This window comes from Poeciliopsis prolifica, unplaced genomic scaffold, assembly GCF_027474105.1.
Source record: "Poeciliopsis prolifica strain line A6 unplaced genomic scaffold, Auburn_PproV2 SCAFFOLD051, whole genome shotgun sequence".
NCBI lineage: Eukaryota > Metazoa > Chordata > Actinopteri > Cyprinodontiformes > Poeciliidae > Poeciliopsis > Poeciliopsis prolifica.
The window spans coordinates 205,580-223,136 of NW_026562426.1; the positions used below are offsets into that span (position 1 = coordinate 205,580).

Below are 17,557 nucleotides of genomic sequence, written 5' to 3' on the forward strand. Positions count from 1 at the left end.
GTTTAGAGAAATGGATGCAAATGAGTTGATTTTTATGAGAGCTGCTCTGAAAAGTTTCCAGGTGGAAGTGAAAACAGCCGGTCATTGTGCTGAGTTCAGCTTTATGAGGAGACAAGCAAACAGAACGAGGATAGGGTCAGTTTTTATCATTATGATATGCAAAAGCTGCAGAGACACGAAGAACAGAAGGAGACGCGACACCACAAAAACATTAGAGAAGATGATCAATTATTAATTATTAATTTTTAAAAAACTCAATCGATTCGATTGATCGCTATGCTTGAGTTTGAGAGCTTGAAAGCCAAAAACACGCAAGTTTCAAATGTGTGTGTAGGTGTGTGAGTTTTTCATAACAGCTACTCTCCCGGTGGAAACATCAGTTTTTATTATTTTATTATTATAAATGATGAAGACCAGAAAAATACTTCACAAAACATTACATTATCAGAGACATTTGGTTATGTGTTTGTATATAAAAATACGCTTGTTGATCAAGTGAATCTTGTGAAAACAGTGTTTTGTGGAATACACTAATTTTGATACAGCCAAAAAACCAGCCAGAGGTTTCAATATGCATTTATAATATAATACTCTGCATAGAGAATGAGAAGCTGATTACATAAAATATTGGAAAAAAACTCCCAAAATGACAATGATGGACTGATGATGGTAAAATAGATGCTAAACAAAGAGACTTATCCTTAAATCCATCAATACTGACACTTTTTAAAGCCACATCTAGTTAGCTCAGACATGTGATGTTTATTTTTGCATGTTTGAATATTCAAATCCGCACACTGAGGGTTATCTGTCAGGCGGTACGGAGCAAACAGATCTGCAGGCAACAGAACGAGAACATCTTTATTTCACTTCGACGCAAGAGAACCTGACTCAATGTAAGTTTTTCAATCTTTTATCAGATTTGCGTCTGTTTGTAGGTGGATCCACAATAGTGGCTTCTTGTTTTTCTGATTCTTGATGCAAGTATAAATATTTGTAATATTGAGTTGTCCATGTGCCTCCTGCTAACAAAACTATATTTTAATAATGTGATGTTGAATTAAAAATAGTTTTTTTTAAATGGATTTACAATTCTTGTGGTTATTTTTTAGATTGTAGTATAAAACAAATGCTCTATGTTTTCCCCTAGGCCTATAAAATCCTAAATAAATGTAAAATAAATAAATAAATGAAAAGACTAAGTCACATAAAACTTCAAGGAAGCTATATGAAATACAGTCTTTTTATTTCATTTATCTTCACACTTAGATATAAAAAGATTGTTTATTGTTCCATTTTGATTTTGGGGGAGATTTTACTGTATGTTTTTTTTTCCCTCAACAGAAAAAAATCTGTCAAAATCAAACATTTCCGTCTAACAGCAAATATGCAGTGGACTCTGCTTCTGCTGATTTGGACGAGTAAGTGGCTCTGCATGAATTATGTTGGCATTTTCATTAAAATATACTAAATTTATTTTCCACCAAAAAGACTTTTAGATGATAAAATAATGAATACAATCCCAATAAAGCCTTGCAGCACTTTAAAGCTGTCTTGTGAATAAATCCACTAAGTATTTTCATCTGTTTAAGGTCAATGTTGTCCAGTGGTTTGTCAGCTCTATGAGTTTCACTACATTAATGAGAATAAAACCTGGACTGAAGCTCAGCAGTACTGCAGAGAGAAACACACTGACCTGGTCACAGTGACTAACATGAAGGACATGAAGAGACTCATCAACATCTCAGATGGAGATATAAAGGAAGCTTGGATTGGTCTGTATTATCAAACAAATGGTATCAGAACATGGTACTGGTCTCAATCTGAAGTGGAGTTCAATGAAAGTGAGACAAACTGGAACCCAGGAGAACCAAATGATGAAACTGGGTGGCAAAACTGTGGACCATATGGAAGAACCTGAAGTGGGGAGACCTGTCCTGTAATGATCCTCGATATTTTCTCTGCTATGATGGTGAGAATGTTTGAGTCTTACGGTTGAATTGAAATCCACCATTTTGAATGGAAAATCTTCATTAAAGTACAACTAAAAATAACCAATATATTATTAGAAAATTCTTAACTATGAGATTTGGGTTCTTGAACATGGTATTTTTGTTGCAATATTTAACTTATGATTGTATTCAGGGAAGAAAATATTTATTTCAACTAATGCTCATATCTTGTTTATCACACAGACAGTAATTCATCCAAGAAATATCACTTGATTCAAGAAAAGAAAAAGTGGACAGAAGCTCAGAGTTACTGCAGAGAGAAACACACAGACCTGATCAGTGGAACGAAGCAGCTGCAGGATGAAGAAGTGAAGAATGAGATCAGTTTTGTGGAAATTAATACATACATTTTTACTGGTTTATTCAGAGACACCTGGAGGTGGTCAGATGGAAGCAGTTTCTCTTTCAGACACTGGCATAAATGGTTTGACAATCAGGCAAGTTATGGTGGTCAATGCGCCATGACTAAGTTTGATGATGGAGGCAGATGGAGGACTGAGAACTGTGATGGAAGAAAACCCTTCATCTGTTATGATGGTGAGTTGTTCTGATAAATATTCCCACAATAAAAGAAGGTGATTTTATTGATGTAGCACATTTTCAGCAACAAGGCAAAACAAAGTGCTCAATGCTGTGTGGAAAGAAAAAAAAAGTTTTTAAAGCGTTTTTCACAGACATAAAATGACAAAGCATTGTACAATAGAAGTCAACCTTAAAAGCATTCAAAACAGAAAGCCAACATGAGAAGTACAATAAAATCAAGAGATAAAAGCCTCACTGAGGAGTGAAATGTGTAATATTTTATGTATATTACTACTAAAATCAAGAATAAAGAAAGCAAAATGCCAATAAATACATATCCTTTAGTTCATAGATAAATGAGTTAACAGTGTGAGCCGAGGATCAAGACTTACGTCTGCAGCTGTAGTCTTCCCTAGTTCTATATATATACTGAAACATATTTGAGTATGTTTTAGTCATTTTTCAAATGACTAAAACATAAAACAAATTAAAATTCAACATGTTCCCTTGAATCAGACACATTATTGTTTCTCTGTGCTGTATTTCACTGTTTTTAAACCTAAAGTGTGAATTATGTTGATTGTCCTGTGATCTTCTGTTACAGATAAAGTGATCCTGATCAAAGAAAAGAAAACCTGGCATGAGGCCTTGACCTACTGCAGAGATCATCATGATGACCTGGTCACCATCACCAACATGGATGAACAGATATGGATCCAGGAGAAAGTCAAGGACGCATCGACTCCTTTCGTCTGGTTGGGTCTGCGCTTTAACTGCACTCTGAATTTCTGGTTCTGGGTCTGTAAGCAGATGATCGGCTATAAGAACTCGACCTCGGCAGGATGGATGAACGACTGCAACACGTCTGGAGCCATGCAGGCTGGAGGAGAACATAGATGGTTCCAAAGAAACGACACAGAGGAACTGAACTTCATTTGTTCTAAGGTCTAATTGGAGCATTATGGCCACTGCAGGCCAAAGGAACGACGAGGCCAAAGACCAGATAATACCAATTTGATACAAACGTGGTTATCTACAGTCAGTTCATACGATAAATATGTAAAATGTGTTTGAAGCTGCATAGCATAGATTCTTTCAAAACTCTCACAGCTGAACAAGAAGCTTTTATAATCCTGATGTTCTGAAGAACTCAGATGATGCGTCGCTCTTTTATTGTTGCTATTATTTGTTTCTTTTTGATTTCATGTTTCATAGCTTCACATAAACAAATTAGACTAATTGAGTATTTTTCTCTCAGTTCTTGATCCCAAACAGAAACACTTGTGCTGATCTTGTGAGCTCCATCCTCCTCTCCTCTTTTCTCTCCTGATTCACAGTGAATAAAAGGACTTTGTGCTTCAATCTGTAAGAGGACATGAGTCTTCAAAGATTACATATAGTTCACATGTTGTTGTGAAAACAAATGACACTTTGTTTCCATATGAGGCAAAATAAAATCAGTTTATGTGATTATATTGAGATGTTCTGTTTCTTATTGACTGAAAATGACGACAAGTTCTGTTTTTCACCCGCTGACTTTCCTCTCTCTGCAATCGCAAACTCAGTTTTTCACACTAAAAATAGAAGATTGATTGCTTTTGTCAAAAGGAAAACTTTCATTTTCATGTTTACCTGAACATTTGATGTCATTTCTTTCAAAGGAAGAGCAAAACTATCTGCTTCTGTCATCCTTTGCTTCCTGAAGACATTTCGCTCCCCAGTGATTAAGATCATCGACAGCAGAGTTTTCATTCAGGAAGAGCAGGACGTTTGCGTCACCATGAAGGAAACATGTTTAGAGAAATGGATGCAAATGAGTTGATTTTTATGAGAGCTGCTCTGAAAAGTTTCCAGGAGGAAGTGAAAACAGCCGGTCATTGTGCGGAGTTTAGCTTTATGAGGAGACAAGCAAACAGAACGAGGATAGGGTCAGTTTTTATCACTATGACATGCAAACGGCTGCAGAGAGATGAAGAACAGAATAAGACATCAAATATGAGAGAAGGTGATCATCTCTTTCCCACTGCTTGATCAGATTCTGGAAGTGATCTGATATGGCATCTAATCATGCCTGAAGGTCATCCAGGTTTTTTCAATTTGGACTGTGTTGTTACGGCGATGATGTGCTTCAGTGTATTGACCTGAAATAAAATGCCAGTAAAGAGCGTTCTCAGTGTCTGCGTTTCCATTACAAATAATATCCTGCTAATGTCAGAAAGACACAAATACGCAATTTCCATTAAATAAGTTAACTTTCAGCACATTAGAACAATAGCACAGGCCTACTGCCAGTACTAGCATCTTACAGGCACAGCTCCAGTACAGTTCAGTCCATCACAACCAATCAAATTGCTTAAACTTGATTTTGCCCTTGACTGACCAGTAAGGTAGGGACAAGTGAAATTGATGCATTTTCCTGCGGTACTAAAAAACATTTATTAACAAAACTCTACATTTACTTCGTGTTTTAAGCCAACAAAAATTATCTGAGGGGTTACATATAACCTCTCAGGTAATATGTTCCCCGTTCCTTTTGGAAATGTCACGGCAGACGCTCTCGCAAAGTTTCCACGCTCATCCGCCCATAAATCTGTTTTGTCATTGGCGGAGAAACACTGAGGCCTACTGGCAAAATACTAATATGGTTATTCATCATCTTTAGCTGTCTTTCCAATGCAGTGCGTCTCAATTAGCCTGTCTATAAAATTGTATGAGTACATCTCTGCATAACACTTTATCCTTAATAACGTATAAGAGAATAAAAAAATTAAGAAATATGGACCAACTTACAGCAAAGAATATCTTTATTAACTGTAACAGAAAAGATTTAAAGAGCATCTGAAATCCAAAAATACAATTAAATCCTTAATTAAATTGAAAAAACTGAAGCAGCTCATCAGCGTGATTGAAGTGTGATGTCTTTAAGTGACGCCTTAATTGATTTGGCTTCGTGCTGTCTGCTGCTGACATGTTTAGGCACAGTGAGCAAATCGGTCTTTCCTCGTCTCCCACTGTAGTCACAGTGAAGCAAAGCGCGGATACATACGCTTCGTCATATTTCCTCGTTTTAGCTTTTGGGAGAGTTTCGTTTGTCTCTTTATCTCTGTCTCTCTGCCTGTCTTCTCATCCCTGTTAAATATTTTTTCATGGTGTGACTTGAGGGTTTGCTAAACTTCATGTCATGCTCGTAATCTGCGCTGTGTGCAAAGCGCGCATGCTCAGTGCATACAAAACCCCAACGAAGCGAATGCTCCCTGCACACACTCTGCCAATGGGAGCGCCACTGCCCCCTAATGTAGTGGAGGTGCAATTGCACGTTATACTTGGACAGTAAATAAAAAATGAAAATGAAAAAATAAAAAGCATGTTTCCCGAAATCAAACGCCCATTGACGGAGCCTCCCCACTATTTGAGAAGCACTGTTTTAGGGGGAGATTTTAATGTGGTCTTTTCCACTCAACTGGATAGAAATGGACAGAACCTTATTTTGGATTTCTCTAACCGGCTAAATTCAGTAGATATTTGGAGACATCGTCATCCTACTGACTCCGATTCACTTGGAGTAACAAAAGCTTTTCAACTCTTCTAGAACTGACTTCTCATAAGCAGATCACTGTTTTGTTTTTCTTTTCTTTTGTTGCCTTTATTGTTCTTTTTGCTATAATGTAAAATTTTCATATGTATTTGAATATATTTTTGACATTTTGTTATGAAAACCTAATTGAAAAAGTACACATCATTATATTTCACCAATGTATATTTAAATTTATTTAACTTTTGTCTTTCTAGACTTTAACATCAACACCCTCAATATCTGTAATTGTTCTTTATTTGTTTTTATTATATTTGAATATATGACGTTGAGTTAACCTCTGTATGCATGTTATTTGTTTGAAATAAGGTAAAAAACACAACAACAAAACATTCAAACTTCATTCAAACTTGATGAGTTTGCCATTTGTTCTACTGAGGCTGTGACATCAATTTGTGACATCACGCTGCTCTCTATTACATCACAGTACTTCAATCTTGAGTTTTGGTACGAAACAAACACATTTAGTCAGTGAAGAGCTTCCACAGCAGACTACTTTTGAAACCAACGAATCACAATAAAAATGGATAAAGACATTTACCTCGAAACGATTTCTGAGATGATTGATTTATCAAATTATTCTCCACTGCTTTCACAAGAAGAACTGGAAAGACAGATTGCGGAATTAGAAAATGAAGTCCTTCAACTAGAGAAGGAATTAGAAATGATGGAACGACAAGATGAGATAAATTGGAGGCAGAGAGAGAGTCACAGATTGTGTTTGATGATATTTTAAATGGAGTAATGGAGCAAGTGAAGAAAGATAAAGATAAGAAAGACGTACAGGATGTGCTTGACGGTGTGTTGGACAGAGTAATGCTAGTGGAAATAGAGAAGGATAAGAAAGAAATTCAGGATTTGATTGATGGTGTGTCGAAGAGAGTGATACAAGTGGAAAAAGATAAGGAAGAAAAGATGGTGTGGAGTTTGATACAAGTGGAGACTAGAACAGTTAGTGGAAAAAGATAGATTGATGGTGTGTTGAACAGAGTGATACAAGTGGAAAAAGATAAGGATAAGAAAGAAGTTGAGGATGTAATTGATGGTGTGTTGAACAGAGTGATACAAGTGGAAAAGAAAAGGATAAGAAAGAAGTTCAGGATGTAATTGATGGTGTGTTAAACAGAGTGATACAAGTGGAAAAAGACAAGGATAAGAAAGAAGTTCAGGATGTAATTGATGGTGTGTTAAACAGAGTGATACAAGTGGAAAAAGAAAAGGATAAGAAAGAAGTTCAGGATTTGATTGATGGTGTGTTGAACAGAGTGATACAAGTGGAAAAAGATAAGGATAAGAAAGAAGTTGAGGATGTAATTGATGGTGTGTTGAAGAGAGTGATACAAGTGGAAAAAGATAAGGATAAGAAAGAAGTTGAGGATGTAATTGATGGTGTGTTGAAGAGAGTGATACAAGTGGAAAAAGATAAGGATAAGAAAGAAGTTGAGGATGTAATTGATGGTGTGTTAAACAGAGTAATAGAAGTGGAAAAAGAAAAGGATAAGAGAATCAAATGCTGTGAACACAGATACAGTAAATGAAGTGGAGGACGAGACAAAAGTGATTACAAAGATAAAAAGGAGGGTAGTTTCTTGAAGAAACTCACTATTGGAATTGGTGCGGTGGTAGGGGTAGGATTGGTTGTGGTGGGGGAATTGCACTGTGGAGAAGGTATGCATCTCGCTCATGAAACCGCCTCTTTAGAGGCCTCTTTAGAGGCGGTTTCATGTTTTCAATCACAGCCTGTGATTGTTTCATTTCTTTCTCCACTTTGGACGACACCACTAGTTCCTGCTGGCAGGGGGAATTTGTGTTTTCTTTGTTCAGAAAAGTTTAGTAACACTTTATTTGACGGGTTGCGAATAAGGTTAGGTGACAAAAGGGAAGTCCTGGACGAGATACAGGATCTGGGAACAGTGTACCCAGAAGGACGCTCATTGGAGTTTGGCCAGGCAACTGGCACCAGGCTGGGCATTTCCTGGGAACTCCCTGGGACGGGGCCCAACCCTGGGAGCCGTCCCTGGTCCCCCGGCCGAGATCAGAGAGCTATGTACACTTCCTTTCGTTTTATTCATCATTTCCACCAGTGGTAACATTTGCTTGTTGATCATGTGACTCGTGTGAAGGGAAAACAGAGTTTCCGTTGCAGTTTTGTGAAATAACTCATTTTAATTCAGCCCAAAAAAACCTCAAAACAAAACAAAAAAAAAACAAAAACACCAACAAGAAAAACACCTAATCTTAGCACAAAAAACGAACAAAACATTTTCTTCAGTCAGGATAGTTGACTGAACTGTAGTTATCCATAACTGGGTTGGTATTCTGGCAAAATGCCATTTGTTCTATTTGTTAGCGTGCACATTTAGTTAACATATGTATTTATTTCAAGTTAATGTTAATTTTGTTGTAAGACAAACTCTTGTTGTTTCTTGCCGGTTCTTACCTGCCTTGGAGTTGCCAGACCAAAGACGTTGGTCAGGGCTCAGCAGGCTTGCATGCTGATTGGACGACACCACTAGTTCCTGCTGGCAGGGGGAATTTGTGTTTTCTTTGTTCAGAAAGTTGGTAACACTTTATTTGACGGGTTGTGAATAAGACTGTCATAACACCTGCCATGAACATGAATAAGTCTTCATGAATATTTATGATTATTGTCATAAAGTGTCATTCAGTAAATCATGACACTTTCAATACAAAGTTGATATGATTCAAAATGTCGTCGCTATGACAACTTGACAACCAAGAAATCATTATCTGACATAAATTTGTTTCAAAATTAACTTTAAACATAATGCAGCTTTATGTTATTAAAGCTAAAGTTTAATTAAAGTTATATTTGAGCAGCCAGTTTGATTTTTTTCAGTACAGTTTTTTGTTTCTTTGATCTCTTTTATGAGCTCAGACTATTTTGTCCTTTAAAAGTCTTTGGATTATTATTATTATTATTATTATATTATTATATTATTATTATTATTATATAATATTATACTATTATAATATTATTTATTATTATTATTATTAGTAATAATAATAATAATAATATAATAATGATAATAATAATAATAATAATAATAATAATAATAATAATAATAATAATAATAATTTTCATTAATACTATATTATTAATAATAATATAATGATCATTAATATTATTTTTACTACTAATAATAATATTATTACATCATAATATAATATTATTATTTATAATAATAATTAGTAATTATTATTAATAATATTAATAATTATTAATAGTAATAATATTATTGTTAATATTATTATTAATAATGCCATATTATTTATTATGATACGTTTATTGTAATAAACTCATTATTATTAATAATTATTATTGCTTATGATTAATTAATCATAATTATTATAAATAATAATAATAATAATAAACTATTTTTCTAACGTCTCCTGAGATGCCTCCTGTTTTTTTAACTCTGTTCATCACGTTCACCAATGCAAAAAAAAAAAAAACTGAACTTGGTATAAAAATTTGATGTAAATAAAGATTTTTTTCCAAGTTCTGTATAAAAGTGTCACCATGACAACATAAACAGAAAACCACAAATTGTTTTGAGGTTTTTTCTGGTGTGGAAGGAAAAAACACAGCAGGTTTTTATTCCCTGGTTTCCCAGCAGAAAAATGTATTGTGGAAGAATAACAGAGAAAAGAAGAGATGCTGTTTGAGCAACAATCAGTTTATACTGAAAATGTGTTCAGTGTCATGTTAGTCTTCATCAATTTAACGTCTGTTTGTTATTACGCAATAGCCAGCCCCGCCCTAACCCACACAACTCCTCTGGGCTGACTACTGACCAGCTCTCCGTCTAACGGGTCCAGAAAGTCCCTAGAACCTGATATTACCCTGCAATGAGGCTGTGAGGGACAATCTGTCTAAGCTGGTTGAGAAATACTGGTTTAGCTCTAACTACCTACAATCCAGAAGTTATGACCCTTTTCAGTTAAGAAGCAATCAGTTGAGTAGCCCTCACAACTGCATCACCCCAATAACCACTACTGTTAAGGGTCGCCCCCTCTCTAATAACGAGCACTTGTTCGTAGCTAGATTAATTTTAGCGGCTTTGTAAGCCTCAGGGTCATTATCTATGTAACAACTAAAGGAAAGTCTGAAGCCGCCATATTTCTAAAATCATGTACATAGATTTTACATTAAGTAGAAGAATCATGAACAATAAAATGACTCAATTAATTTCAATGTCCACAAGCTTCATTAGAATTTTGATATATTTATTCAAGCAAGCTTTGAGCAGGGATAAATGACAACTAGATTAATATTAATGATTATAAGTAATTATGAAATAACATAAATTTAATTAGAAATCAATCACAGCCTTTCCTAACTTCTCTCCCTAAACTGTGCCATCAATTTACTAAATAAGGCTTTACAGGTGGTACAGAATTTCGGCAACAGAAGACTTGAATATCCTTGGACAGAGTCTTGTCTTAGTAAGACAAATCCTCCTTCGAATAGGAACAAGGGTCCTATTCGAAGGAGGACCCTTCGGATAGGGTCCTCCTTCGAAGGACCAAGCAAAGTTGGCTATTATCTTCCAAACATCCCAATCTTCATCACTCGTGACCTTTGTCCGATTCCCGAGTCCATTGCTACAATCTGGAGATCTTTTGGGTTGAGTGCGAAGCCACGATCAAATCAGGACCAAGAGCTGTTGGGCGTCGGGTCCCGTCTCCCTTTCAGCGGTATGAAGGCTCAACTTCCCTCTGGTTCCAGGTCGCAGCTTCTTGGTGGTCCATTGGCCTGCTTGCCTGCTGGATCCGCCAGAGACAAAGAACCACAGCTCTCTGCTTCTCCGTTTATTTATACTCTTTCCTCTAGCTGTTTGTTTGGGGAGATGGTATACGTGACTTCTCAAGCATTTGATTACCTCTTCGAAGGTCCCATACTTTCCCATATTTGGTCGACGCCCTGTCCACTTCTGCTTTATTTGTTTATTTCAAATCCTTGGCTTGGCTCCCGGATTTCCTAATTTGGTACAAGACCAGGCAACCCCATCCTCAAGACATGTCCAGGCTTGCCTCTGCACCCACAGACTGTCCCTTTTATTTTAGTATGTGATTTCAATTCTTTATATGTTATGTGATCATCATAAATCATCAACACAATCATTTTTATAATACATTTCTGAAACCAGAATTACTTAACACTCATTAGTTCTAATGATCAAACAAGATTATAATACTTTCAACTTGTGATTCGTTATTAAACTATTTTATACAATCTTTCAATAATCAGCTTCAGAATTTACTCACTTTATAATCATGAATACATCAACATAATACACTTTTTCATAATCAACAGTGAATCAACATACAAGATTACTTCAGTCTCTCAGGCCTTTCTTGATCTGTTTTCTGCATCAACCTGGACATACCAGTTTTAATCTAATAATCCAAACGTTTACTACAAAATACTTCAGCTCCTCTTTCTAACGAAGTGACATTTGCACACTTGCTCATCTTGTTGGCCTGCGATGTGATGATGCAAACATTTTCACCTCAGTTCACCTCTCTGTGTTCCCGTTCTCATGATTGATCTGTGGCGAATCTTCTGTCTTGGTTTGTGTTACACATGCAACCAAAGAACCAAACAATACTAAAACAAAATCACTATAAAAATCAGAACATCGTTTAATTACAAGCACATCAGAAAGTTTGCAAGTTTGCAAACCAAAACAGCAACCAAACAGATGGGCGACAAAAAATGTGACTGCAGAAACAACAGCAACAACAAAATCCTACCAAATTTTTGTCCCGTATCTAGAGCAAATATTTCCACTATAATTGAGCCGAAACCAACTCAAGAGCAACTTGATCTGTGAAAACATTCAGGACAAAGTGAAAGACTGACCATGTTGGAGAGAGGAGTGAACCTGATGCAGATGTTCATCCTGACCGACTGGCTGCTCTGATCCCCGACCTTGACCACAAAAGAAGATTTAAAAATATTTTTGATGAAAATGGTTTCTTATTTGGTAATTCCTGTGTTTAACGACATCGATGTGCTCTGGGGGGAATATGACAGCGTCAGAAGGAGATGCCCTCACATTTTGACTTGATGAAGTAACAGAGCAGCAGCAGCAGTAGGATGAGAACGATGAATCCAATCACTGATCCAAAGACGAGGCCAGTGGAGCTTCCAGGTCCGGATGCAGCTGTGATTAGAGACGGATAAAGATTGCAACCTGTGACAATGGAAGTGCACAAAACCAACAAACAAACTGTGACGGTGAGCCACGCAGGGTGAGACCCACCCCTCATCATAATTTGGTTTCACTTTAGTTTACTTTGTAGTTATTTTTAAAAAATATTTCTTAATGCCGTATTTTTCAAACATCAAGCCGTTGCTTTTTTTCCTCACTGTAGCCCTGTGCAGCTTTCCTTCAACCACCAGGGGGCTCTTGAGCATACAATATATTATATTTCTTCATTATCCTATAACAACTTACAATGTTTATATGGAGTGCTCACATATTGATGCTGCAAGGTCAAAAGTCAGTTTTATGTTGTATTAATACCATTTTTTTTTTGACTTTTCTCAAACCCCTACCTGCAGGGCAGAAGGCTGAGGTTCCTGAAGTCCAGCTGTTGGCCTCGTTGGACTGAACCACATGCATCAAGCTTGGTGGGGGTGTTTTGGGACTCATTTGATGGTTTTGTGTTAGTTGTCGTGTGGCAACCATTTTGTTTTCCCATATGGTTTCACTAAACCAGTATTTAAATGTCCTTATGTGTCATTTCAGGAGGTCAATTAGTTTGTCTCATGTCAGTTTGAGGGTTTTGTCAGTTAAATTTTGGAGTTGAGTAATTTGAGTTGACCTCTCTCATTGTTTAATTGCTGTTACATTTCTCATATTTTGGGGGTAAATAAAAGCCCACTTTTTTGAATTCTACACTTGTGTTCTCCATTCTGCACCCTTGGTCCCTGACACAAACAAACACACAAACAAACACAAAAACAACCATTCAAGAAGATCAGTGCATTAAGAATCTCACCTTTAACAGCCATCCAGCTCTGAGGTGAAACGTCTCCTGAATGTTCACACTTGTAGAAACCTTCATCTGACTGAGACACTGCAGAGATATTCAGCTCTCCTCTGCTGTCATTTTGGATCAGTTTGTCATTATGATAGAAAGTCACATTAGAAAGTTTGTTTTCTCCTCTCAGTCTGCAGCTCAGAGTGACAGAAGCTCCTTCAGTCACAGGATGGACGGGGCTCACCAGGAGAAGATCTTCATCTGTGAACCAGTCAGAGAAAATGAAGCTTCAGTCAGAAATCAGCTGCTGGAGACAATTAGAGAAAAACAGGTTATATAGAACAAACAGAACATTTTATTTCTATTAGATTTTTACATTTTAACTTGTCCACCTTTTGTTTAAGCACTAATATGAGGAACACTTGTGAAAACATAGCGCTACACAAATAAACTGCAGAAACTCTATGTTGACATGGTTAGTAGCTGCTGAAACAGCAATGAAGACTTGATGGTAGGGATCAAAAATGCACAAAAAAATGTTAGACATTTTGAGATGCCTTTCTCTGGTGGATGACTGAAGCTTCATAACAACTACTTTACATTAATTGGGAACAAAAAGAAAACTGGTCTATTTGAATTCAGTTCCTTTTTTTGTGATAAACCATAAGATTTGTGATGAATGAAACATGTACATTAACATACCATTGATGCTGATGTTGACTGCATTGCTGAACTCTCCTGATCCAGACTCACACCAGTATACTGATTTAAAGGGCCAGTAACTGTTAATGGTGCATGAGGATCCAGTCATTCCCCACGAATTGGAGCAATCTAACAACCTCTGATATGTTTCTATAAACATCTTCACTCTCCACTCAGTAGAGTTTCTTCCACAGTTCAGTGTCACAGACTCAGAGGTGAAATGTTGATCTCTGTCAGGACTCACTGAGAGAGACGCTGCTGGATGAGGATCTGAAAAACAACATACAGAAAATAATTGCTTGAAGCTAACAGAGCCATAAAGATTCTGTTTCTAGGCTGTTTTTTTTTCTGTGTTGTTTGGGATATGTTTGTATTGTTTTGGTTATTATATCTAAATAAGAAACACTTTTCCCTTTTAGATATAGCCTTTATTTGCTTTGATTTTAAAGTCTTAGTCACATCACTTGGCACGCTTGTCTGCAATGGTGAATATTGCAGACAAATGACTGTAAATATCATTATAGTTCACTGCAATTTATTTTTATGTTTTATTTTGTGAACAGTATAATTCTTATTTTGTGTCCGAAAATAAAAAACAAAAAAACAACCTAAGTTACAAAACTCTGTTAGGAGAGGTTGATGTGACTATTTTTGTGAAAAAATGTTGATGTTTCACAAAGATTTATTTGACTATTTTGAACTTTTGTAAACTGATGAAAACAACTACAGAGAAAATTCTATCCATGTGATCTTTGAGACTCACATATTCAGAGAAATAAACAGAACTGACCTGATGACCAGATGAACTTTGGTTCACTGTAATCAGAGAAATATTCTGGGTTTCCTCTTCCAGCTCTACATGCAAATCCTGCTGTGTGTTTCTGTCCAGTAATGATGAAGGAGTTCTCTACAGTCCCACTGATGCTACCAGCTAGCAGCTCATATCTGTAGTTGTACTTTGCTAAATCAGGAACAGCTTGATACCAGTAGAACCTCCATCCTGCAGATGAAGGTTTAACCTCACAGCTCAGAGTCACTGAGGCTCCAGGAATCAACCATAATGGAGACACAGTCAGGACTGGTGGAGCTGTTGGAAGAAGAGATTCAGTTAAAATAAATCAAATACTCTGTAACTTGTTGAAAATTTCAAAATCTTTCCAAGAAATTATAACTCCATATTTTTGTTTTACAGTCTTCCAGACCACAGTCTAATATTCTGCTAGAAACATTCACTGATGGTTCTTATTTGAAGAAGAGACACATTGAAGAGCTGAACCAATTCAGTTAGTTTCATTTTAAGTAGCTCCAAAACAAACATACCATATATGCTGATGTTGACTGCATTGCTGAACTCTCCTGATCCAGACTCACACCAGTACACTGCTTTAAAGGACCAATAACTGTTAATGGTGCATGAGGATCCAGTCATTTCCCACGAGTCAGAGCAATCTGACAACTGGTCAACAGAGGTTATTTCTCCATACTCCATCTCTCTCCACTCATCATATTTTTCTCAAACTCTTTCACTCTCCACTCAGCAGAGTTTCCTCCACAGTTCAGTGTCACAGACTCAGAGGTGAAATGTTGATCTCTGTCAGGACTCACTGAGAGAGACGCTGCTGGATGAGGATCTGAAAAACAACATGGAGAAAATAATCAACACAGATAAAACTCTAGCTAAACCCTAACAATTTCACTCGTAGTCTTCTAAGACTCTTATAATAATGAAATTCAAGGTGGATCTCCAGGAGGGGAAAAGGTGAAACCTGTAAATGAAGGACGGTCACAGCTTAATGAGTCCATTAATCGCTTATATCGCTTATAATATGCTATGACTAAGTCTAATTTAAGTCTGATGTCATTCGGAAATAAAATGGAGGAAGAGAAGAGGAGAACTGAATAAACTGGATAAAGTAGATGAACACATGAACATCGATGGGACAAAACCAGAACTGACCTGATGACCAGATGAACTTTGGTTCACTGTAATCAATTAAATATTCTGGGTTTCCTCTTCCAGCTCTACATGCAAATCCTGCTGTGTGTTTCTGTCCAGTAATGATGAAGGAGTTCTCTACAGTCCCACTGATGCTACCAGCTAGCAGCTCATATCTGTAGTTGTTCTTTGATAAATCAGGAACAGCTTGATACCAGTAGAACCTCCATCCTGCAGATGAAGGTTTAACCTCACAGCTCAGAGTCACTGAGGCTCCAGGACTCAACCATGATGGAGACACAGTCAGGATGGAATCTGGTGGAACTGTTAAGAAGAGATTCAGTTAAAGTAAATCAAATACTCTGCAATATGTTGAAAAATTTCAAAATCTTTCCAAGAAATTATAACTCCATATTTTTACAGTTCTCCAGATCACAGTCTAATATTATGCTAGAAACATTCACTGATGGTTGTTATTTGAAGAAGAGACACATTGAAGAGCTGAACCAATTCAGTTAGTTTCATTTTAAGTAGCTCCAAAACAAAACATACCATCTATGCTCATGTTGACTGCATTGCTGAACTCTCCTGATCCAGATTCACACCAGTACACTGACTTAAAGGGCCAGCGACTGTTAATGGTGCATGAGGATCCAGTCATTCCCCACGAATTGGAGCAATCTGACAACCTCTGATATGTTTCTCTAAACTCCTTCACTCTCCACTCAGCAGAGTTTCCTCCACAGTTCAGTGCCACAGACTCAGAGGTGAAATGTTGATCCCTGTCAGGACTCACTTAGAGAGACGCTGCTGGATGAGGATCTGAAAAACAACATGGAGAAAATAATCAACACAGACAAAACTCTAGCTAAACACTAACACTTTCTTTGTTTTTTTGTTAAAGACTTCATTGATTAATTTGAAATCAAACCACACACTCCTCTTTGTATTTTTATCATTGAATTATGTTTTTATTGAGGTTTGGTTTAGTTGTGCATCAATCACCTCTCCTCGGGCTGCCACCTTATCGTGGTGGAGGGGTTTGAGTGCCCCAGTGAACCTAAGAGCTATGCTGTCTGGGGCTTCATGCCCCTGGTAGGGTTACCCAAGGCAGACAGGTCTTAGGGGAGGGACCAGACAAAGCGCGGCCTGAAGACCCCTATGATGAATAAAAACTTTGGCTCTCGTGTTTTCTCGCCCGGACGCGGGTCACCGGGGCCCCACTCTGGAGCCAGGCCTGGAGGTGGGGCACGTTGGCGAGCACCTGGTGGCCGAGCTTTTACTCATGGAGCCCGGCCGGGCTCAGCCCGAAGAAGAAACATGGGTCCCTCTTCCAATGGACTCACCACCTATGGGAAGGGCCACAGGGGTCGGGTGCAGTGTGTGATGGGTGGTGGCCGAGGGAGAGGGTCCTGGCGGTCCGATCCTTGGTTACAGAAACTGGCTCTTGGGACGTGGAATGTCACCTCTCTGGTGGGGAAGGAGCCGGAGGTGGTGTGTGAGGCTGAGAGGTTCCGGCTAGAAATAGTCGGTCTCACCTCGACGCATGGCTTTGTTTCTGGAACCAGTCTCCTTGAGAGGGGCTGGATGTACTTCCACTCTGGAGTTTGCCCACGGTGAGAGGCGTCGAGCAGGGGTGGGCATACTTGTTGCTCCCCATCTCAGCGCCTGTACGTTGGGGTTTACCCTGGTGAATGAGAGGGTAGCCTCCCTCTGCCTACGGGTGGGGGGACGGGTTCTGACTGTTGTTTGTGCTTACGGGCCAAATGACAGTTC

At 37.7% G+C, this 17,557-nt stretch overlaps 2 protein-coding genes across 2 annotated transcripts; one reads left to right on the plus strand and one right to left on the minus strand.

Annotated features, from left to right (window-relative positions):
* The first annotated feature begins 1,714 nt into the window (after positions 1-1,714).
* LOC129378276 (secretory phospholipase A2 receptor-like) lies at positions 1,715-3,664 on the plus strand. The gene is made up of 4 exons (XM_055058586.1): positions 1,715-1,775; positions 1,895-1,972; positions 2,196-2,549; positions 3,139-3,664. The coding sequence occupies exons 1-4, from the start codon at positions 1,715-1,717 to the stop codon at positions 3,483-3,485; spliced, it is 840 nt and encodes a 279-aa protein (XP_054914561.1). The 3' UTR covers positions 3,486-3,664.
* Positions 3,665-11,993: 8,329 nt separating this feature from the next.
* Positions 11,994-13,954, minus strand: LOC129378277 (low affinity immunoglobulin gamma Fc region receptor II-like). The gene is made up of 4 exons (XM_055058587.1): positions 13,846-13,954; positions 13,162-13,404; positions 12,213-12,320; positions 11,994-12,085 (listed from the first exon to the last, which is right to left on the minus strand). The coding sequence occupies exons 1-4, from the start codon at positions 13,952-13,954 to the stop codon at positions 11,994-11,996; spliced, it is 552 nt and encodes a 183-aa protein (XP_054914562.1).
* Between the last annotated feature and the right edge of the window lie 3,603 nt (positions 13,955-17,557).